Source organism: Melopsittacus undulatus, chromosome 8, assembly GCF_012275295.1.
Source record: "Melopsittacus undulatus isolate bMelUnd1 chromosome 8, bMelUnd1.mat.Z, whole genome shotgun sequence".
Taxonomy (NCBI): Eukaryota; Metazoa; Chordata; class Aves; order Psittaciformes; family Psittaculidae; genus Melopsittacus; species Melopsittacus undulatus.
In genome coordinates this window covers 875,707-898,177 of record NC_047534.1, presented here as the reverse complement: position 1 = coordinate 898,177, position 22,471 = coordinate 875,707, and the positions used below count along the sequence as shown (strand labels likewise).

At 52.2% G+C, this 22,471-nt stretch overlaps 1 protein-coding gene across 2 annotated transcripts in view; it reads left to right on the top strand.

Moving 5' to 3' along the window:
- Positions 1–16,796, top strand: part of PRKCB (protein kinase C beta) — a 102,662-nt gene extending 85,866 nt beyond the window's left edge. The window contains exons 16-17 of one of the 2 annotated variants that reach the window (XM_034065603.1): positions 4,032–4,172; positions 13,934–16,796. In XM_034065603.1, the coding sequence (XP_033921494.1) occupies positions 4,032–4,172; positions 13,934–14,086 (294 nt within the window). In that variant the 3' untranslated portion in view covers positions 14,087–16,796. Of the gene's footprint in view, positions 1–4,031; positions 4,173–9,307; positions 10,640–13,933 lie in introns of those variants that run through there. The other variant, XM_034065602.1, reaches the window with a different exon arrangement.
- The last annotated feature ends 5,675 nt before the right edge of the window (positions 16,797–22,471 follow it).

The window sequence follows — 22,471 nt, the reverse complement described above, 5'->3', positions numbered from 1 at the left end:
AGTCCTTGAGTCAGAAACACTGGTGATCAAAGGGGGAATTTCCACAGGCTTTTGGTACCATTATTCATGTCATCAGCCAGGACATGAGGGGAAAGTCCAGTAGGCAGCAGGATGGAGGAAGGATGCTTTTGGTGATGCTGTGAACACCATTATACCCATAGCGCCTGAGGGAGCGGAGGCTGGAGCAGGGTTGAGTCTCACTGTCAGCTTCATTGCTGTTGCATCAGTCAGGATGGGAATGCTGTAAATAGACGAGAAGAGCCCATGACTGGAACATCTGCTGGGTGTAGCTGCAGTGGTACTTTGGGAACTGGGAGGCTGCTCAGCCATGCAGGGAGGGCTCAGCTCTTATGAATTCCTGTGGGTTTTACTTGGAAGTGGCAGTTCCCTTTGTACAACTGTTCTTTGAGGAAGTGCACCCAAACTCGTGACATTCCTCATCACCACCGAACTGCTACACCAGGAGGCTCGATTAGAAATGAGTGTGGTGTTTAAGAGCTGTCAGTAAGATGGAAACCAGCCGGTTGTGTTCCCCCTGGAACACAGTGAAATAGGTCTCAATGACCTGCAGAGGCACTGAGGCTGCCTGTGTTGTATGTGATGGGTCTTGCAAGAGGGCACAAACCCAACCCCATATCAGTCCAGAGGACAATCAATTGGAGGAGCCTTCACTCCTGCATGTGAAGGGGTTGGTATTTCACTGCCCTCTGAAACAATGGTGGTGTTCCCACTCGGTTTCACTCTATGCTGGTGCCAGTTATCACTTACTGCTGCACAGCACAGGGATGAGAACCGTTTGATCCTGAAAGCCTCGTGCTGCCCGAGCCAAGAGACAAACCCTCATCAGAGATCACTGGCTGGGAAGCAAATGGAGAGTTAACCAGGACGCAGCTCCTTGACTCGCAGTCAGCAGCAATTACCTGATCAAAGGGAGCATCTCCCTCCTCTGCTGTCAGCTCTGGTTTTGTCTAAGGCTGATGTTGGAGCTGCTGTTCCATGGTGCAGGTAGCTCAGTGCTGCTCTCTCGAGCTCTGCTTTGCTTATCGGGAGCCAGGCTCCTATTCCAGGGCACTGGCACAAGCCATCAGCTGTTCTCCATCCCCTGTGGAGGGGTTTGGCTGCCTGAGCAGAGCAGCCCATTCCAGGTGAGCAGGTTGGCTGGGAATAGAAGCTCTGTGTTAATCTGCACTCAATGGCAGGTTTTGTGCAGTGAAGACCCCAGGTATTTTGATGGTATTTCCAGCAGTGCACCTCTCGGATGTGCCCGTGTCTCAGTGGCTGTGGGTAGGAGAAAGGCAGCTGGAAGGTGGGAGCATTGGGATCCACTCCTGGCTGAGGCTGGGATGGGATCAGGGGGTGCTGTTGTGGTAGCATGGCACAGAAGCATGCCCAGGTGAAGGGAGTGGTGGTGTCCTGATGGGAAGGTCCCAGTGAGCTGTGTGGTCTCACAACCATGAGCAAAGGTGGCCTGCATCACCTCTTGGTGCTGTTCAATAAGCAAGCAGCATCCGTGTGCCTTCCAGACAGGAAGAATCCCAGCTAAAGCTGGGGTTTAGCAAAGCAGTTGAACCCAGACTTGGACTTTCCCTATATCTGAGCTGCAAACATCAGATGTGATTTGACCTGAAGCATCCTTATCTGCAGAAGCCTGAAGGGTTTTCACTGCGTTAGTATGGGGATTAAAACAACCTGTTCCTGTTTAATACAAACAAAGCTAAATGATGATTCTATGTAAGCCAGGAGAATCAATCTGCATGTTTATGGGGTCCTATATATCAATAACAGATGGTACCCTCATGCTCACATGCATAAAAACACAATAGGAAAACAAGAAAACGTACTTTCTGGAGGCACATGCAGATACTGTGATGTGGCAGTTGAAGATGGAGGTGTTGGTGTGTTCACAGCAAAGACTCACAGATGGATTTCTTCACATGTTTGCTGCAAACAAAGCTATTTGGATGGGATATTAGGGCTGTCAAGCACTAGAACAGGCTGCCCAGGGCAGTGCTGGAGTCACCATCCCTGAAGTGCTTGGGGACATGGGTTAGTGGTGGCCTTGGCAGTGCTGGGTTAATGGCTGGACTCAGTGATCTTAAAGGTCCTTTCCAAAGTAAATGATGTGATGATTCTATTTGATGTGATACCCATATCACTATATCAGTTTATTAGCATGTTCAGACTTTCACATTGTTGTTAAACATTGCTTTATCCTAGAATCCCAGCCTGGTTTGTGTTGGAAGGGACCTTAAAGCTCATCCAGTTCCAACCCCTGCCATGGGAGGAACATCTTCCACTAGAGCAAGTTCCTCCAAGCACCATTCAACCTAGGAAAACCTGATTGAGTCATAGGAAGCTTTCTCACCACTAAGGGGGACCTGATTGAATGGTCAGGATGCTGTTTAGAGCTCACTGAGGAGATGCAAAGATGCTCTTGCTTAGCTGAACCTAGGTCAGTGTGAAGGGGATGCAGTAAGAGCAGAGGGACAGTGAGGTTCAGTGGGGCCAGGAGCCGACAGATACCTGCCCATGTAAGGTGATGTGAATGCTGCCTTGCTGTGCTGCCTCGGCAGTGCTGGGCTCCCTGCCTGCTGGTGGCACTACTCCCTTCTCCAGGCAGGGGACAGTGGCTGCATCCAGCCCATCCTGCTTGTCCCTGCTGCTCTTTCAGGAGACACAGAACATCTTCCCCTTTACCAGGCTTCTTACACTGGGATTTGTTGGTGGTGTTCCTTATGCAGGGCTGCCTGCTGCATTACCAAGAGAAACTGTATTATTTACCCCAAAAACACAAAACAGGGGTTAGGAAAACATATCACTTTGCTTTATGCTGCCAGCTGCCCCCTGCCCTCACCTGCAGCCCATGAGCCTGGCTCCTCGCACAGGATGGGCTCTGCATGCTGATGCTGATGCCAGTCACATCCCTGCCCTGCGGAGAGGCAGCTCTCACCATCTGGAAAATCACTTGTCCAGCTTGGGAAGCCTGCTGGGCCCTTGCTGTGTGCAGATGGGATTCCCAGGGAGTGCTGCTGGCTCACGGAAGCCTCGCTCCATCAGTCTTGGAGCTGCAGGTTGCCTCGCCGTGGATGCAGGGCTATTTGCTAGCGCTGTGGTGAGCAGCTCCGCTCTTGCTTCACATTTGTTGAGGTTTTTCCTTTAAAGGATGTTTTTGTGTTATTTTTGGGGGGGTTGGCAGGGTTTTGCTTGGTTTCAGCTCCCTGCCATAGCATTACTTTGAAACCCTGAGCAGGGTTGGTTTGTGCACCCATGGTCAGCAGGGGTGATGTGTGTGGGGTTTGTTCACCCCTATGGCCCAGTGGGCTGCCCAGTGCTTGGGCTGACTTGTCTGTTGGATTACAAACCCCTTTCCTTTGGGGGGCCATATCCAACAGAAGTTGGGCCCCAGGGTCCAGAGTCCACCTCTGCACAGCTCTGGGTTCAGTTTTAACTGCCCTGCTTTTAATAAGGCTGCTGTTTTGTAGTGAGTGTACAGCTCATATTCTCTGTGCTTATCAATGCCTTGTGACTCGCTGGAATCTCCATCTGATCTCTGGACACAGCTCAAACAATGCCCCCAGGATATTAATATTGTGCAACTGCTCTTAATTCCCATGGCCTGTTTCATTTCTCTTATTGAGCCAGTGGAGAGGAGAAGTTTAGATGATAAACAGCATTAATGCACTGTTGGGTTGTTCCCCCAGCAGCAGGCTGCTGTGGATGCAGGAGTTATCTCTTGGTGAACTGGTTTCATTCCGAGAGGAGCAATGGATGTGCTCATCCCATCCAGCACTCATGTACAACCTGCTTAGTCTGGTTCTGAAGCCAATGTCACCCATCCCTGTGCCTGGAGCTCCAGCTTCTCCCTCTGTCCTCTGCTCAAGCAGCAACCTGAGGCAGAGGAGACGGGAGCCCCTCTTGGGATGCAGGCCCATTGAGGGGTGTCCTGGGGCAGTGGTTTCATAGTGCAGGCTGCCAGCAGCATCACTGCGGTTGGACACGCTGTGACTGTTCCTTCTCTTCCTCTCCCCAAGCTGATGACCAAGCACCCTGCCAAGCGCCTGGGCTGCGGCCCCGAAGGGGAGCGGGACATCAAGGAGCACGCGTTCTTCCGCTACATCGACTGGGACAAACTGGAGCGGAAGGAGATCCAGCCTCCCTTCAAGCCAAAGGCTGTAAGTGTGCCTGCGGGGAGCACGGTTCTCCCATCCTCTCCTTGGCACCAGTTCTCTCCTGCACAGCATCTCCCACTTGTGCTGGTGGGTGAGCACCCACATAGGTGCAGTGTGGAGGTCCTGTTTCCCTGCTCAGAGCACCCTGTGTCCTCAGATTTAACATGTGCCAAACCCTGGCTGTGAAAGGATAATGCTCAGATGCTTTGTCTTGCTCTGGCTTGCAGGGATAGAAGCACCTCACGTTCAGCTCATGGATGTAATTCCATTGCCACACTGTGTCTGTTACCCCAGGGGTTGGTCTTGCTGTTGATTTCTTTCCCTCCTTTCTTCTCAATCTGAACAGGTCTCTTTAATCTAAACTTTATTTCAAGCACTATAGCTCAGCACCATCCTGTCTGAGTTGGCAACGGAGCTGGATTTCACTCTGGGTTTCTCTCCAAGGTGAAGCAGTGGAAGGCTGGAGCAGGGCTCACGGGTGGAAGAGCTCTGCAGTGGGGATCTGGATGCTCTCTGCCATCCCTTTGGGATGGGCTGTTCTCACCAGAGATGCTCTGTGTGCACAATGTGGGGGGGGATGAGCTGCCAGCAGCAACACTGAGGCAGAGACATGAGTAATGTGAAAGCTGTTGGTCAAAAGAGACAAAGAGACAAGGAGACAGAGAGTGAGTCTTAATGCCTGACCACAGGGTTCATGCTGTGCAGTGCCAGGGTAAGGTCACAGCTAAGTCTGAGTCTCCACAGTGGTCCAGGTCCTTAAGGCACAGACACATTCATGTGTGTGCACCTCCTGCATGCCCATTGCTGCTGTGTCCTAGTTGGGCACTGGTGTTTTACAGCAGACTGTGAATGTGAAGTTAAATCTGATTGATGTCTCTGATACACACTGGTATTGATGCCCAGTGATCAAGGGCTTGGAACTAGAGGAACTCTAAGGTCCCTCCAACCCAAACCAGTCTATGATCCTGTGATGGCATGCTCTCTTAATCCATCATAGTGGATCATACCTCAGAGTCCAGAGATGCTCCCTATGTTTAACTGAGCCTGCCCCACTGCCCTCAACAGCCTGGACACATCTGCTGTTCCTTGGCTTTATGTAAACCTGTCCTTTTGAAGGGACCCCTTCAGTGCTTGGGAAAACAGGGAAAACATGGAGTGGGAACCCATTTGGTGCAGGGTGTTCAGCTCTTTCAGCTCTCCTCTCTAAATACTCTCTGCTGCAGCCTTTTCCCTTCTACAGCTCCTTGCTTGGCTGATCAAAGAGGAACAAGCCATTAGCTGGGCCTGGCAGGAGCCTCCTCTTCCTCCTGGTGTGCAGCATGGACGGGGCAGCAGGAGGTCTGCTCCTTGCCTGGGGCTGCCAGCAATGCTCTGTCTGCCTTTGGGGCTGCCTGTCAGTTCCAGACAAATATTTTTGTCAAGTTTCTATTCAATTATATATACAAATGTTATTTTTTTGACAAATATTTCTACAAATGTTACTTTTTAGGCAAATATTTATAAAAATGTTATTTTTAGACAAATATTTATAAAAACGTTACTTTTTTATTTATACAAATGTTACTTTTTAGGCAACTCTTTCTGCTAACACCTGCAGTGATGCCTTTGCAGGAAGCTTTATGGGGCACTGTCCTCAGAGCCTTTCACCTCCGTGGCTGAGAGCTGCTTTGGTGTGGTGCAGTCTCAGACTGCCCTCTGCATCAGCCAAGACAATAACATCCCAATTTCCTTGTCTCAGGAATGTGGAGATCCAATTGCTGGTAGGCAGCTGGTGATGGTTATCACAGGGCTCTGCACTGCTGCTGCTTTCCAAGCCATTACACCATATAGGAAAGGCATTACTGGGCAGGCATTAGCTTTGATATCAAAGCATAATAGTGCAAGAGTATTTGGGGCTGTTTGTCCACACTGTGGTTTGGTGGCTGAGGGTGAGGTGTGACCTGTGTCCAAAGGATGCTGACACACATGGCAGGGATGCTGCTGCTCACCGGAGCCCATTGACAAAGCTGGGCAGGCACTGGGGCTTTGCAGTCTTGTTCTACAAGAGCCCATTCCTGCTGCAATCCACAGCTCCTGCTGTTTCCTACCTCTGTGTTCCTTTGCTAATAGAGCTGCTGCTGCATCTCCATTCCACCCTGCCCTTTCCTCCCGAGCAGATTCCCAGTGCTGCTGTTTGCCTCGGGATGCGACACAATGGTGTTGGTTGGTGTTTTGGAGTTAACAACTGTTGGGTTCTACCAACAGTGCTTTCTTACTGGTTTTATGGCTTAAACTGTGCAAATGTTGTCCTGCTTTAAATGTCTTATTTCTTTAAAACCCTTTTGACACTGGTCCTTGGAAGGGGATGGGAAGCTGCTGCCCATCACTTCTCACCTAATGGCTGGGAAGGAGCAGAAATCACCCTTTGATAGGACAGGGAGATTAGCAGCAGGATAGGCGCAGTTGCTGTGGGATTTAGGTAGGATCAAGACAATTCAGATACCTGCTGATAGCTGATATTTCAGCAGCAGTGCATCTGTGCTGGAAAACACATCTCCTTTCACGCCAGCTGTGAGCGCAGATCAGAGCAGCACAGGGATGGAAATCCAGGCTTGGGCACCTTCGCTTTGCATTGGATGGGTCAGAGGAAGGACATTGCTCCTGAGCAGTGTTCACACAGGGGTTGAGCCCTGCTGCACAGAGGGTTTGTGCTGCTCTGGCTCTTTACCTTGGCTTTAATCCTTTCCTTTCAATTAGCTTCTCTAAAGGTATTGTCATGGAGTCATGGAATGGTTTGGGTGGAAGGGTCCTTAAAGCTCATCCAGCTCCAACCCCTGCCACAGGCAGGGACACCTTCTATTAGAGCAGCTGTCTCCAAGCCCCATCCAACCTGCCCTTGTCATTCCACAATACGGAATGAGATGCAAACATCTGCTCACAAAAGCCCTGTACAGAGCAACAGGAAAACAGCCCCTTCATCCCTATGCCTGCCTGCGTGTTACATACAGAGCCGAAAACGAATTCCCAAGAGCTCATATGTTGCTTCCTGCTTTGTGCTTGATTAACCTTTATCACAGAGCCGGTAACGAGACAGATCAGGGGCTGTGCTGTCTTTGGTGCTCAGAAACACATCGGGTTTGACACGGGGCTGTGCTTGGCTGCTCTGTGCTTTGGCTTGTGCATAACAATCCCTATGGTGGGGCTGCGGCTCCCCCGGGAGCCTGTTTACACTCGCCTGCTTTCCCTGTCTCTCACCGAGATAATTATTGGTTTGGGTATCTAATTACTCCTTTACTTTCCATAAAGGCTGGTGATTTGCAAAGGCTCCTCATTTGAAGCATTGAAATCACATGGCAGCGCGCGGGATTAGTCACAACAGGACAGGGGCTTAAAAATGCCTTTTAATCTAATAATTTTTAATTGCATAAATTAACTTTGCTCTAACTGCTTTGCATTAATTAATATTGAAACGCCGTTTATAGACCTGGATGTGTCAGAACGCTGCTTCCCCTGCGTGAGCCTTGCTGTAGCCTTAGTTTCAGTCTCTACGAGGGGAGGTTGAGTGTTTGCCTAAGTAATGCCCTAATTAGATGAGCTTTAAGGATTGGGGAGGGCAGCAGTGGGCAGGGTGAGGAGGCAGTCGGATGTGTTCAGGTTAAACATCTCTTGTAATCAAGATTTACCCTGGTAGCCTCAGGGTCCCATAATGACTTTGAGTCTCTGAGCTTCCCCTCTGATTATTCAACCAATATTTCCAGTGTATTGGGAAGAAACTCGGCTTTGTTCATAGGAGAGGTGAAAGCCAAGGTCCTACATCAGAAAGCCCTAGCAGTGAATGCTCCCAGCCATTGCCTGGAGCAGGGATCAGTGTGCTGGAGCATCCCAAGCAGGGATACAGGATCATTAACCAGACACTTACCAACAAATGCACCATCATTCCCCATGACCAGTGCAAATGGGCTCTTGGTGAGGCTCCAGGTTCATGCTGCCCCCAAATTCCCCTAAACATGATGCATCTCTTGACAGAGGCCTCTGCAAGCCCTGATCCAACCTCGGGTATCAAGGAGCCAGGTTTTAACCCAGGAAGGGCAGAGATACCTGTGAGGCTCATGGGATTCTGGCTGTATCCCTGGTTTGGGCCAAAACCCTGGGAAATAGAGGGTATCTTCAGCTCACTGCTTCTCCTTGGTCCTGGAGCAAGGGCTCTATCGCAGCTGGAGTGCATCCATCCTTGGCTTCTTGTGATCTTTGATTGCATCTCGGGACCAATGGAAAAAATTATATGATGCCTTTTGTCTCTGCTTGAAATCAGGCTGGAAACTGATAAAATAGAAAGGCTATCTTCTAGCTGACAGTTTTATTTCTGCAGCTCGGAAAGAAAAGTCATTCTGTGCTGGCTATAAATATTAGACAGGACACGTTGGGGATTTATGTAAGACAAATTCCCACCCTCCCCCTTTCTCCATTCAGGATGGAGTGATGCCTGCACATTAATAGAGTACTAAAATGAGGCAGAGTTTTCACAACGTGGCTTTAGATCAATGTAGGACTTCATGCAGAATGTCTCCTGCCCTTCAATGGGGAGTTTCATTTCGGAAGCTTTAAAGGGAAAATAAGGCCTGTTTTCCTTCTTGCTCTCCCTTATCACTCATGTGTGGGGCAGACCTTGTGTCTGACACTCCTGCAGTGTTGGGCCTTGGCCATTGCAATACAACTTGCCTCATTCCAAGGGCTGATGGTATTGTGGCAACATGGGGCAGGTCAGGACACGCATGCAGAGCAGCACAAGTGCATGGTCACAGCCTTCAGTCCTTGGCTTTGGGCTTGGATGTGGCTTCTGTAAACCCAAAGGCAATTTCCAACCTTAAAGTATTTATTTTATCCATGTGAAAGCTCTCAATGTAAATGCTCTTTGGTTTTCCATCCAGGGCAAGTTCCTATGCATCCAACCACTATGCAAACCTCACACGGCAGAGCATGGAATGCTATGGATACATCCCACTTTTAACATTCCCCATACATGTACTCAAGTGGTTTGTGCCTTTTCCTTCCCAGCAGTGCTGCAGGGAGGCGCAGGCGGTGAGGCTGGGGGTGCTGCATCCCCATCCCATGCGCTGCTTTCTCCACCCACCATTCCTTCTTTTCTTCCCTTCCCATAGTGCGGACGCAATGCTGAGAACTTCGACCGCTTTTTCACTCGCCATCCACCCGTCCTCACTCCTCCCGACCAGGAAGTCATCAGGAACATTGACCAGTCAGAGTTCGAAGGATTTTCCTTTCTTAACTCTGAGTTCTTTAAGCCCGAAGCTAAGAGCTAAGTCCGGCGTAGATCCCGTTCCCGCATCCCTCTCCTCCAGCCCCAGCCGCTGATGGGACATTTTCCATTGCAGAACTTGAACTCATGGGGTTTTATTTCCTTTAGTGCTACTCCTGGCGTGACCGTATTTCAAAGCCTGAAGGGTGATGTGGGGGGTGATTCAGGGTGAGTGATGCACGCTGCAGTTGTGCTTTTATGGCATATCATTTGGAGATGGAAACGGGTCCCTGGCGGATGGAGGTGGAACGGAGAGGGGTAAGCTGTGACAACAAGGAGAAATCTCTTCAGTGTCTGTCTTGATTCCTGCTCTTGTTCTAATATCATCACAAAAACTCATTATTTAGCTGACTTGGTGGCCAGTGAGTGTTTTTAGTGGTCTCTTCACAGTGTAAATGTGCACTACAGGCGCTGCCACTGAGCCCCTGGCTCTAAGCAGCTCCTCTGGAGAGCTGAAGCCAAATCTGGCTTCATTGGTGGCTCTGTGCTGCTGTTTGCAGCACCCGGTGCCACCATCACCTTATACACACACAGCCTTGGGTAAGTGGTTCTCTGTGCTGGGTCTTTGCAGCGCAGGATGAAGGATTAGGGAAGCCAGATCTGCTGCTTGCAAAGATTTCTCCTGGTTGTGCAGCTTCTAAGTAGCACAGTTTAGATCCAGAGCAGCACCTCCAGTGGTAACCAGGGGGTTTGAAAGAGCTCTTGTGATGCTTTGAATCCATGGTCACCCTGGTGAATCCCACACAACTTCCATCCGCAGAGTGAAACCTTTCCCTTTCTCCAAATGCCAAAGCAACGGATTGAGTTTGTTACCTGCACTTTAAAGGTGTCAAAAAGGGTATTAGCACAAATGGGATGCTATTTAACTGTGAACAGTATTGTGGGTTCTGATCTGAAGCTCGTAAAGTATTTGGGCTCAATTAATGCTCTTTTAAGAAATGCCTCCAGGTATTTAAATCTGGTTTTTCAATCTAGACCCAGGTTTTGTTTCTGGCATCAAGGAAAACATTCCAGGAAGGGTTAACTTCTCCTGAAACAATAACTATTATGCAGCTTCCCTTTATACTCCTCTGCAGATGTTCGTAGGCTGTCACTGTATCGATCTGCTTCAAGTTGTAATGTGCCAATTTTACTTTTTCCCCCAAAATACTGATTATAAAATAAAAAGTGAGAAATAACATCACAGAAACCTGCATGTGTTTGGCAATAATGAGTTCCTACAGTGCTGAGCTCAGGGATGCCAGGACCACTGAGAGTTGAGGCTGTGCCATGGATGTCTGGGGATGCACAACCCAGAGCAGCGCAGGCAGCAGTCCACAACACAGAGCCACAGCCCCTTCATCCTCTGCAGCATCCCCAAACCAAGGTGTGATGTACTGGAAGCATCTTCCAAGCAGACACTAAATGCCTGCTTGTCCTCTGCACATCCTGCTCCATCATGGGCAGGGGAAGGAGCTTCTCTCCACCATCACTTGAAGGAAGGATGCTTTGGGGTGTGAGCACCCCCTCCTGTGCGGTGCTACAGAGCTCTGCCCATTGGAGATCTCTCTAAATGCCTTGATCAGAGACCACTGTGGGATGTGCTTCCCTCACTGCAGTGCATGTCGGTGACTCACGGCCCCACTGCACTCTCCCAGCTGTTAGGAGCTATTGCTCTTAACAGGATTAGGATCTGCTGTTAAAAGCAATTGGCAGTTTGAGCTAACAAGGAATTGAAGGTTCCCGTTCACCTCCCTTCGGAACATGTCTGTATTCCTCTCCTGACTTTGGAAATCTGCTTCTGCTGAACGGCTGTGGCTCTGTGGGATCCTTCTGAAAGGCACCAAGCAGCAGCACCAACACAGCAAGAGCTGCTTCTCAGCTTCCTTCACCCATACTGGAGCCCTGGCATGGGGAAGAGGCTTGGATGCAGCAGTGGTGATCAGGGAGGATTCCGATGCCCTGGGATGAGGATGCAGGCGCGCTGCCCTGGGCATGGGGAGCTGGGGTGTCTCTGCTGCACCATCCATCCCCTGCTCCTCATCACCTCCCAATTAGCCCCTGCTGGAGGTACTTTCAGCCTTGTATTTCTCCTGCCTTCCCCTCTCCGTTCACCAGATCCATGCAGCCGTTCCCCACCAGCTCCCAGGATATTCATCATCTTTGACAGAGGCCAAATTGCCACCAATTTCAGACAAAACTCAAGGTAAGAACTCAGCAAACCCCACTCTGGAGCTTGCAGCTGGGCCCTCCCCGTGCTGTGCTGTCCTGTGAGCCTTTGCCAAAGCAGCAGCAGCTTTTGGGCACCCAAGGGCTCCAGGCTGGGCACTCATCCTGCCCAGTGCCACCAGCAGAGTCCACTCCAAAGGGCTGGGACTGCAGTGGCAAATGTGGATGTTTCATTCCCCTTTGCAGCATCCCACAGCATTCCTGCTCAGAAGGACCTGAGTGTTGGTTCAGGTGGATGTGGCCTTCAGGAACTGCTTGGTCAGCTCAGCATCCCTCCAGGAACGTGATAGGAGCCTGGTGCCACAGTCGGCTCCTTCCATCTGCACAAGTGGGGATGCAAGATTCCATGTGGAACAGCTTGGAAACAGGCTCTTGGCAGCGAAGGGCAATGCCTCTGCTCTCCCATGGATTCACAGCCCCTCTCACCCTCAGGGATGCTGCCTTCCATTGAGGTGGGATTACACTTGTACTGCAGCTGCCTCACCCTTTGCCTGGCAGAACTCTGCCCCTGAACTCAGCTCCTTCACCCCATCTGCTGTTCTCCAGTCCTGCTCTGTGCCTCCAAATCTGCATCTTCTTCCTTGTCTGTGCTGGGAGAGGAGCCCTGCATGGGCTCTGATGGCTCCCAAGAGTCACTTGCTGACAGTGAAGGCAAAACCCAGCTCCAGGATGGGAACAGGCTGAGACCTGATGGCACAGCCATGTCCTGGCTCTTCTGCTTTCTCTCTCTGCTGCTTGAGCTCCAGCTCTGTTTTCCTCCCCATCTGGTCTCCTCTCAGCCATCCTTGGCTCTCTTTGCTCTCTGCTCTTGCCCCCACAAGGCTGAAGCTGTCCCGATGTGATGCCTTCTGCAGCATCTGGAGTCTCCATGCCTGGTCCACAGGCATCTGGACAGGACACATCACCCACCAGGTGCCTGGTCAGTGCAGGGCAGGGGGTGGCTGCGGTGGAGGGAGCAGGAGCAGGGCACAGCCGGACCCCACATGGTCACTGCCCTGACCCACATATGTGCCTGTTGGTGGAGCAGGTGGTGTGAGGGTGATCACTGCCCTTCAAGGGCAAAGCTGAAAGAGAGAAAGCCCCAAAAGCCTTTTCTCAGGTTTCTGTGGCAGTGCCCTGCCAGTGTCACAGTGGGAACCTCCTGTGCTCCCACCTCCTTCCAGCTCCCACACAGAAGGAAAGATGGGAAAGGTCTCTTGTCCGTGCTTGCTTTGGTAATGGGATGAAGCAGAGCACATTCCCCACCTGTGCGCTGCAGGAGAGGGTGTCCCTCTGCTACCTCCCTTTATGATGAAGGATCCTGGGTCCTTGTATTGCATCTTCAGTGCTGCAGTTCCCCATTCAGCCAAGGCACTGTAACCCCCCCACAGGCAGAACATCCCTGAATTGGGCAATCTCAGATACGCACACGTTTATAACACCAGCACAAGTGTTCCCAAAGGATGGGCTCTGCAGTGCCAGTAGCAGGTTACCAGCACTAATCGAGATGATAACTCTTTGTTTTATTATTTATTTATTAGCTTGGATGTAGCTGCAAAGTTGTTGTTCTGAAATCAAAATGATGAAAGGTTGCATCTGTGGAATGTTCATTCTTTGAGGTTTTAAGCTACTGTGTGTTTTCTACAGAGAACCCTGGAGAAAATCACATCCCCAGATCAATAGATCACTGTGCTGCTTAATACCATATCATAGCATCGTTTTTAACAATCCAGCTTAAGCAGAAGGAGCTCCCGCAGCTGATTATTTTGTGCCAACACTGAAGCCTTCTTGAACATTTACTCCCATTTCAAGGCATGTTGCTTCCTCCAGGCTCCTTCCCCTGTGCAGTGTGGATCTGTTTGCAGTGATGGTTTCGCATGCTGAGAACCTGCTCTGTTGCTCTCTCCCGCAGCACTCAGGAGCAGAGGGATGCTCCTTCACCACTCCCTTTCCCTTCTGGTTGTGTTTCAAGCGTGTTCAACTGTTGTTTCTCTCTTCTTGCCTGCGGTGTGGGGTTGCTCCTGTTGTACAGGGGCTGCTCCTGTTGTACAGGGGTTGCTCCTGTTGTACAGGGGTTGCTCCTGTTGTACAGGGGTTGCTCCTGTTGTACAGGGGCTGCACTGCCAGGCTGGGTGTGTGTTCCTCATCAGCAACAGCGTGAGGAGCCGGTGTGGAGATGCTGTGTACTGGGGTGAAGCTGGGAACAGCCCAGCTCTTCGGGTACCCCACTGCTCACTCATGCTCCCCCTTTGCTGCCTTTAACTCTGTGCTTTCCACCCAACAGAAGGACAAACGCGACACTTCCAACTTCGACAAGGAGTTCACCCGGCAGCCGGTGGAGCTGACGCCAACAGACAAACTCTTCATCATGAACTTGGACCAGAACGAGTTTGCTGGATTCTCCTACACCAACCCCGAGTTTGTCATTAACGTGTAGTCACAGCCTCTCCTCGCAGTCCCCAGCTCCAGCCCACCTTGTACATACCGACATAGTCTTCCGGGATTAGCAGTGCAGACATACACACCCTCATGCGAAACACGCTTGGTTTAGGAGGCCTTTCTATGTCTGTGTCACTTGCTAGCTTGGTTTCCTTAGCTGGAGGTGTTTGGGGTTCGAGTTAACAGTCAGTAATACTTCTAGGAACTATAGTTGGTGGTGACTAATAGAGTTTTTAAACAGAAATATACCAAATTGCTACAGTCTTTGTAACCTTTGAAGCGGGCTGCTGAGATTCCAGTGACCCCAGCTACTCACAAATCCTTTCTGTTGAATGCTGAGCATGGTTGATATCTTAAACCGTTGTGCTGAAGCTTGCGATGACTGTGAGCTTGTCTTAGAGGAGCCTTTTGTTCAAGACATGGATACATTTGATCAGTGTGGAGAAGTCTGCTTATAGACATATATTTTTAAACGCGTTGTACATACCGAAGCCGTCTTCCTCCCTCGCCTCCCTCCAGCCTGCGCTCGCCATACGGCCTTCCCTTCACTCAGGCATTACGGCTCCCAACCGCTTCCATGCCAGCTCTTGTAAATCAGAGCAAACCCCTTTTCTAAGCGAAAGGTGGGATGGTTTTTGTAACATCTGGAGCAGTTTGCAGTTTTGATACGCTCTGTCAGCGCGCTCATCAATCCTTCTCCTGGTGTTTTCCACAGGCGCTGTCAGGATTTAACAGCTCAGTAAAAGGGTATTAATATTCTACCAAAACAGAACACGTTTATATCCTCAGTTTACAATCTACCAACTGAAAATGCGCCTGCTACAAAAGGGCTGCACTGAGGGCTATTTCTAAAGGTAACTTTTCTACTTTACACCCTCTGCTATTCTCAAGGCTCAAAGAAGCATCTTGAGTTACCTGATCTCAGCCAAAATTCCTGGGGATGTTAGTGAGAAATCCAGGAATTTCTGCATCACTTAAAACCAGGTCTGAATCAGAAGAGACCAATCCAGCAGCTGTTTGTAAGGCAGAGCTGTGCTGTGTGTGCAGGCAGGGGCAGGAAGGGTAGGGACAAGCAGGAGCTGCCCATCAGAGGGTAAGCCCTGAGTGCGAGGAGCATCCTTCACGTACCGGCTGTTACCCCCTCTTATTACACACCAGTTCAGTTGGTTCCCACCCCTGTATGTATATATTTGAACCACTACTGGTTCTAATGTAAATACACATCACTCCATGCCTATAGGGGAAGATGGGGGTGGAATTCTATGAATCACGAGGAATCCTATAAAGGAAAATCTGGTTTGTAGATCTTTTATAAGCACCAAACTCTACTTTTGCAATTATTTTACTGATTCAATGAGGTTAAAAGGCTGCTAGAAGCTCAGGCCAACATCCCTCCTTGCAGGGAGCGGCCGGGGTCCATGCCCTGTTACTGAACACAGCGCCCTGTGGGTGCTGGGGGTGTGAGCTGGGGACCCACGGCCTCAGGCACTGTCCTGGGCTGGAAGAACCAACCCAAACCCCATTAAAACTGCAAATTGTGCCAGATTGACAGTGGGTTTATGAGATGCTCTGCCCCAGGTGCAGCCCCACATGGGCTGGTTCCTGGCCAGGGCTCTCGTAACACCAGCACAAGGCTCAGAAGACGTGTCTCCATCCTCTGCAGAGCACAGTTGATGTTCAGAGCATGTCTGTTGCTGTAACTATCAACCCTGTCGCTGCAGAATTAGTATTCCCTCAGTGGTGAGTGTTGTTCATTCCGTACCTTCATCCCGGGGTCGGTCCAGGAGGATGCTGCAGGGTCTCCGTGCCAAGGGAGCCGTGGGTACGCGCAGGGGCTGCTGTGGGGGCTACGTCTGTTCTGTTTAGGACTGTCTGTGTTCGTGTCAGGGTGACACTTGTGCATGGAGCAGGCGTTGTGCTGCTGGGCAGCTCCGGTGTAAGGTCTGTGCTCCAGGGAGAGCTTAGCAAAGGCTGGATCCTGTTTGCAGGTCTCATACAATGGGTGTTTCTGACGTTGTCCATTCTGGGACTTGCCAAACTCTTACTCCGAGGTCCATTTCCAGATGACTTGTTCCTTTGTGTAATGGGATGTGCCCATCCCTGCACAGACGTTGTACCAGCTCTCCCAAGGAAGGGCAGAGTGACAGTGGTTGACTCACTGTTTGCTGTAATTCGATGATTTAATCGTTGCTGTTGGATGGGGAAAGCAGTGCTTCGGGATGATGCTCACAGAGGATCAGAGATGCTGGGAGGCTTCAGGAGAGTCCCAGGTGCTCCAATGCATGGACAAAGCCCAGTAAAATGATGTCTGTGGGTGCCCCACAGCTGGGTGCCCCAGTCCAGTGCTGGGGAGCAAGGGACAGTGCAAGCAGGCAGCGGGTGAGGCTCATGGGGGCAGAGGAGGCTCACAGGGTGCACCTGAGCCCTGTTGTAGGGCTGGGGATGGGGTTTTCTGCAAGTCTGGTGTCCCATGCTGAGCATCCCGGCTGTGGTGGGACTGGGAATGGGGCCCAGCAGTGGCAGAGTGGGACCCAGAGCTCTGCATGTCCCCAGGGCAGGGCAGAGGAGGCAGGACACAGTCATCCACCCATGAAGGATGTCGCATGCTGGCTCTCTGCTGGGCTGGATCACACCTGAGGGCTGCAGGTAAGTGGGGTTCAGGTTCCTCCTGTGGTTCCCAATGGGGCAGGATGGATCAGACACACACACAGGGGCTGTGCTGGCCCCTTTGCTGCTCCAGGCAGCAGAACCTGCACAGATCCTGCACTCAGGCTGGGGGCTTTGCAAAGGAGACCAGTACTGAGTGAAGAAGACATGGATGGGACAGGAGGGCTGAGGCTCCTGGAGGCAGAGAGGGAATCACCTGAATTACCCATTGGCTAACACTGGCTAAGAACATCTTTTCCCAATGCTGGCATTTGGAAATGCACCAGGTGTTTCTTGGTGCAGGAGCAGTTTTCCATTCCTGCCTGTGGGGACGTTAGGGTGCAGATACCCTAACGTGCTCCCTGGGCATGCCCTACTCTTTCACTTGGCTCTTTTGCTAAAGAAAAGGGAGAGGACTGTGGATGTTTGTCTGTGTTCTTGGTGTAAAGCACAGCCCAGCTTGAGCTGGGGAGCAGTGGGGAGGCTGCCGGGTGCCCATGGAGCACGGCTGCAGAGCCAGCACACTGCAGTTCAGGATGAGTCCATGCAGGGCTGGCACCAAGTGTCAGCTCTCCAGAGTGTGCAAGGGAACAGCACCAGGGCAATGCTAGAGATGGGGGACTTGCTGCTGCTGTCTCCCCTGGTGAGACATCTGAGCATCTCTTGATAGGAGAACCATCACTGCAGGAGGAATTGATCCAATACAGGCAGGTTTGGCCAGCCCACAGTGTCAAAGACAGGAAGACAAGTGAGTGCTCTGGCAGTAGATCTGCTCTGGTGATTGTGAGTCCCAGGGGCTCTAATGCAAGCACACATCAAGGTTTCCAGCTCCGAGTGCCCAGATCCAGCTGCTCACATCTGGAGGGGGGAATTAACACATAGACAAGTGCTGCAGCTTCTCTGCTTGTGCAGAAGTGGGGAAGCCACGAGCCTGCAGCAGCAGCAGGAGCAAACAGCATCTGCTCCGTGCACGGGAGTGTCACCCCAGCTCTTTAGTTCTGATCACGTTCAAAGTGGCAATTAAAACAAGGAAAAAACACACAAAAAAATGAAATGTTTATTGTTGAACAGTTTGTGTTCGTGAACTTGATTTCACCTGCAAGTATTTGAGGACTTTTCTACATCCTAGACTACCTGCTGTGTGTCGTCAAAGGTTCTCCTCAAGACCTCCTTTTAGATGGGCATATACTCTTTATTCTATTTGCTGCATGTATGAAGAACAAATAAAATATCTAATTTTAAAGAACCCCTGATGGCTTCACTTCCTTTTCCTGATGGATTCCAGGGCTGAGGGGGTGGTGGATATCCAAAGGGGTGGGTATATCAGGGGGTCCTCAGCCCTTAGGTGCTGGTTCTGCATCAATATGGTCACCCAAAGGGGCCCCACTGAGCCCCCAAACACTGAGATGCTGCAGCTTTTCTGTTAGAAAGATGTATATTGGTGCAACTGGGGGGTGTTGGTGAGGGGAACCTGCATGAATGTGGGTCTGGAGACCCATGGCTGCACTTACGCGTACATACCAACCAGTGGGGAGGAGGAGGGAAGGTGTAAGTTGTTATTGCTCACTGAGTTAATACATTGCAGATGCTCTTCCCACCCTCTGTAAGCACTGGTTCCCACTACCTGTCCCTCATGGGGGTGCTGGGTGCAGGCGCATCCTGGGGCAGGGGAGCTGCACAGTGATACCTGCTCTTCTCCATCCAGGAGCCCTGCTTTGTGAGGACGTGTCCCTGTGGAAGCTGGTGAGCATGTGAGGAAGGGTCTTTCCTTCTCCTTTTGGGTACTTCAGCTAAGCCTTAGGCAAGGTGTCCTCGCCTCTCCTGCCTGGTGAGGCTGATGGTCACTGGGGCCCATCCCGATTGATGTGGGATGGGAAGGAACCGCAGGGCTTGGCCAGTGTATCCCCAACATCCCTTGTCCTTCTCTGTCCCTCTTCCTACCTGAGCACAGCCCCTGCTGCCAGCACTGCAGGATCCACGATCCATCGGGAACATCTCCATGGCCCCAGCGCAGGGTTTCATGGTGCCTGGTTGATCCCGTTCCCCAGACTCACTACGTGCCCATGCCCGGAATGCTGCTGAGCATCAGTTCTCCCTGCTTGTATAAATGAAACGTTTGGTTTTGTGACACTTCCCTTAATTATGGGAGCTAATGACAAAAGCATTGTGACAAATGACTCAGCTCCTGATAGTGAAGTTAATTAATGCTGAAGTTCGGAGTCTCCATTGGAGCAGCTGGAAAAACCCGGCTGAGCAGTTTGCTTCCCCCCTGTACCACAGGCAGCAGCAACCCAAGTCCCCCCAATGTGCCAGGTAAAATCCTCCCCGCTGCTGTGAGGGGATGAGAGAAGAAAGGCCAAGCACCAGCGGAGCCATTGCCTCGGAGCCGTCCCTCCATCCATCAAAGGCATCGGGAGGAACACAGCCTCATTAATGTGTGAATGAGTGACCAGAAGCAGCTTCACGTTAGGCTCTGACCTTCAAGAGCCGTCTCCCTGAAGCCATCTTTCATCTCTTTCATTTGCATTACAATCCTGTTTGCCTCATTATTCGGGATCCGCTGCTGCTTCAAAGAATTTAAATCAAATCAATTAAATTGTGGTGGTTTGGAGCAGCAGCAAACCCTTTGTGGGGCTCAGCACAGCCCGGCCGGACCGGGGCTATAGAATGTCTTTAATCTGCTGCTATTTGTTCTCTTATTACTTCTGTGGTACCTCTGCTTCAGAGGGACCCTTTGATGATCGTGTCCTTTCCCACCCATCCCATGCAGATGTGCTCTGTGTAGAGGCTGCTCTTCGCATGACCGCAGAGAAAGGGTTCCTCAGCTTCCATCCTGCACCTTGGGATTGAGATGAGGATGCTTCTAGCAGGGCTGCTGGGATGGGGAGCTGCTGTGAGGACAAAGGTCCTGGTTCTCTGGGATGCTGATGCTGCCCCTTCCATGGCCACTCCAGCACCCCCTCCACATCTTCCCATAGAGAAATCCATAGGAAGGGATTTCTGCTTCTCTCCCCTGCTATTCCTATTGCTACTGCACTGTTAGGAGTCCCTCTGGGATCTGCAGGGCTGGTAGGGAGCCACAGGAGCTTGTGCCACATCCATTGGGGCTGGTGGCACACTGGGCACTGCTCACATGTGCCGCATGCAGAGCACCTCCTGAACGTGGTGGCACAGCACCTGAGGACACAGCAGCCCCACGGCTGGATCCCGATGGAGCCAGGAGATCACAACCAGCACTCCCAGAGCATGTGCAGATATAAATAATCCCTTGTGGGAGTGGGGAAGGATGAACGTGTGTGCCGAAGGCTGTGGAGTCCTTATCCCCCTGCAGCCCCAGGGAGCAGGGGGGTGAAGACTGGGCAAGGCTAGAGCTCAGCATCTCACTGCATTGCTAATAACCTAAACTCGCCTTGTAGCAGAGCCTCTTCCTTCAAGGAAAACCTAATCCAGCGAGGGATTATTTCTGACTACTTACTTCCTGTCACTTTGCCAATTCAAATGCAGCAGAGCTTTCATCCCTGCATGCGGAAGGACAAAGCCCCATAGATCTCGGTTCAGGATGGTTTCTCCTGCAAGGACAGCTCTTTAGTCTCGCACAAGTTGTACAATCTTTGCTGCATGGGATGGGCTTTGGTGTTTGTTTCTACCTTGCCCAGCTCCAGAGGGTCTGTGAGCAGGGGGATGCTGGTGATGGGTAAGGTGGTGAACAGCAAGGGCAGGAGCTGGAGGAGTCCAGGAGGGAGCACACATCCCTCTGGGCCTGAGCTGCAGAGTGGGATGGTGAGGACCCCAAATACGGGTTCACTGCAGATCCTAGTGAACCCCCCGCGTGTCCCCATGGCTGGCAACTCCTGGGCCTGCCTACTCCATGCAACAAGTAGTAAGAGCTGTGCAGGGCTCTATGAGGGGTGCCCCCACCACCAACCCCTACAAGGGCCAACATGCTCCAATGTGGACTTTGGTTCTGTTGGAGCTCGCCTTGTTAAAGCCTAGGAAACGGTACATGTGCACTGTGCACACACCTACACACGCTGTGTTAAAATAACACAATTAAGGCTGCAAAATCCCCCACTCGGGATGCAGTTTGCAGCCCCTTCGCTGTAGGTGTGAGATATCTTTGCTGCCTGGCACCGTGCAGGATGGGGGCCGGTGTCAGGCTCTGCCCCACGCGCTGCCGGGGCTGGGTGACAGCGGTGGGAGCAGAGGGGGCTGTGGGATGAGGGAGCAGGAATGGGAATGCCATGGTTGAGGCATTGCAGACTCTCGCTGCTCCCTGCCCTGAGCAGTGGGACACATGGATCCCTCAGGAGCAGCATCCTGGTGCAGTCATGCGTTGAGCTCATACCGGTGTCCAGACAAGGTGTCACCAGTGACTGTTGTGCCACTGCCAACACCAGCCACCGGTTGTTCAGCATCTGAACAACTATAACCCCTCCTCAAAAAACACACAGGAAAAACCCCTGTGATGCTGCTTGAGTGGATGCTTCTGCCCACAGCCCCCCAATCCCCATCCCTGCGTGTGGCAGGTGCTGCGGGAGGATGCAGGCAGCACTCCCTGCCTGATGAGTGCATGCAGTGATTTAAGGTAGAGGAGGCTACTTAATTGTCACACTGCTTAATTTCTCAGTACCCCAGTTTTTCTGTAACCTCCATAATTTTCTGTTTGTGTTTTGGGAGTAAATAACTAGTATTTACATGCGAGTGCATACAAATGAGCACTGTGCGAGTGCACGCTACCAGGTAAATCACAGCTTTCCTGTCTCACCCGTAGCCCTTAAAAGACTATTAATTTAAGAGGTGAGTATATTATAGGGCTTATTTGAAAGGTCGCATGAGTCATAAGCTCAGCCGAGCGGCTGCAGAAATGTTTGAGATAGAGGAGGAGGCAGCAGAGAGGCACTGGAGAGAGTGAGGGGTTTAACTGGTGGTGGGTTTGACTGGTGAGGGGGTTAACCACGGCAAACGAAGCCGGGATGTGATGTGCCCTCCCCGGTGCCCCGGTCCTGCTCTGACCCGGCGCTGGGCCGGGGAGGCCCCTCGGGCTGACCTCCCCTGTCTGCAGTGCACGGGGCTGTGGCACTGCTGCCAGCCGGGGCTCAGCGCCCGGTACCGGGGCAGCAGCAGCTCCAGTGCCGGTGGGGGGGTCTGCGAGCCGAGATGCTCCGTGCGGGGGGAGCAGGGGCGGGCTCCGACCGGCACCCGGGGGTGGGGGTCCCGGTCCCCTGGACAATGCCGGTCTCACCCCCCGGGGTAGGGTCTCTGCCCAGCCCCGCTCCCAGCATCCCGGGTGGGATCTCCCGTCCGGTCCCGGTCCCATCACCCCGGTGTGGGGGTCCCGGGGCAGTGACTCTCCCACCACCCCGGTGTGGGGGTCCCGGTCCTGGGGCAGTGACGCCCCCATCACCCCCGGTGTGGGGGTCCCGGGGCAGTGACGCCCCCATCACCCCTCTACGGTCCCCGGTGCCGCTCCCGGTTCCGTCTCCCCCCGCCCCTCCCGGCCCGGCCCCATCCGCGGGCGGTGCCGGTTTCCCGTCGGCGCTGCCCCCCCCCGCGGCCCGCCCTGCGCTGCCCCCGCCGCCCCCCGCCGCTGCCTTGTCCGGGCGGCGCGGGGGGAGGCGCCGGGAGAGGCTCCGCGCTCCCTCCGCGGGCGCACAGCGGAGCCCTCCGCGCCCCCCGCCGCCGCTGGGCCATGCCCCGGAGCCCCGGGGCTCGGCGGCCCCGCGCTGCGCCTCCGCGG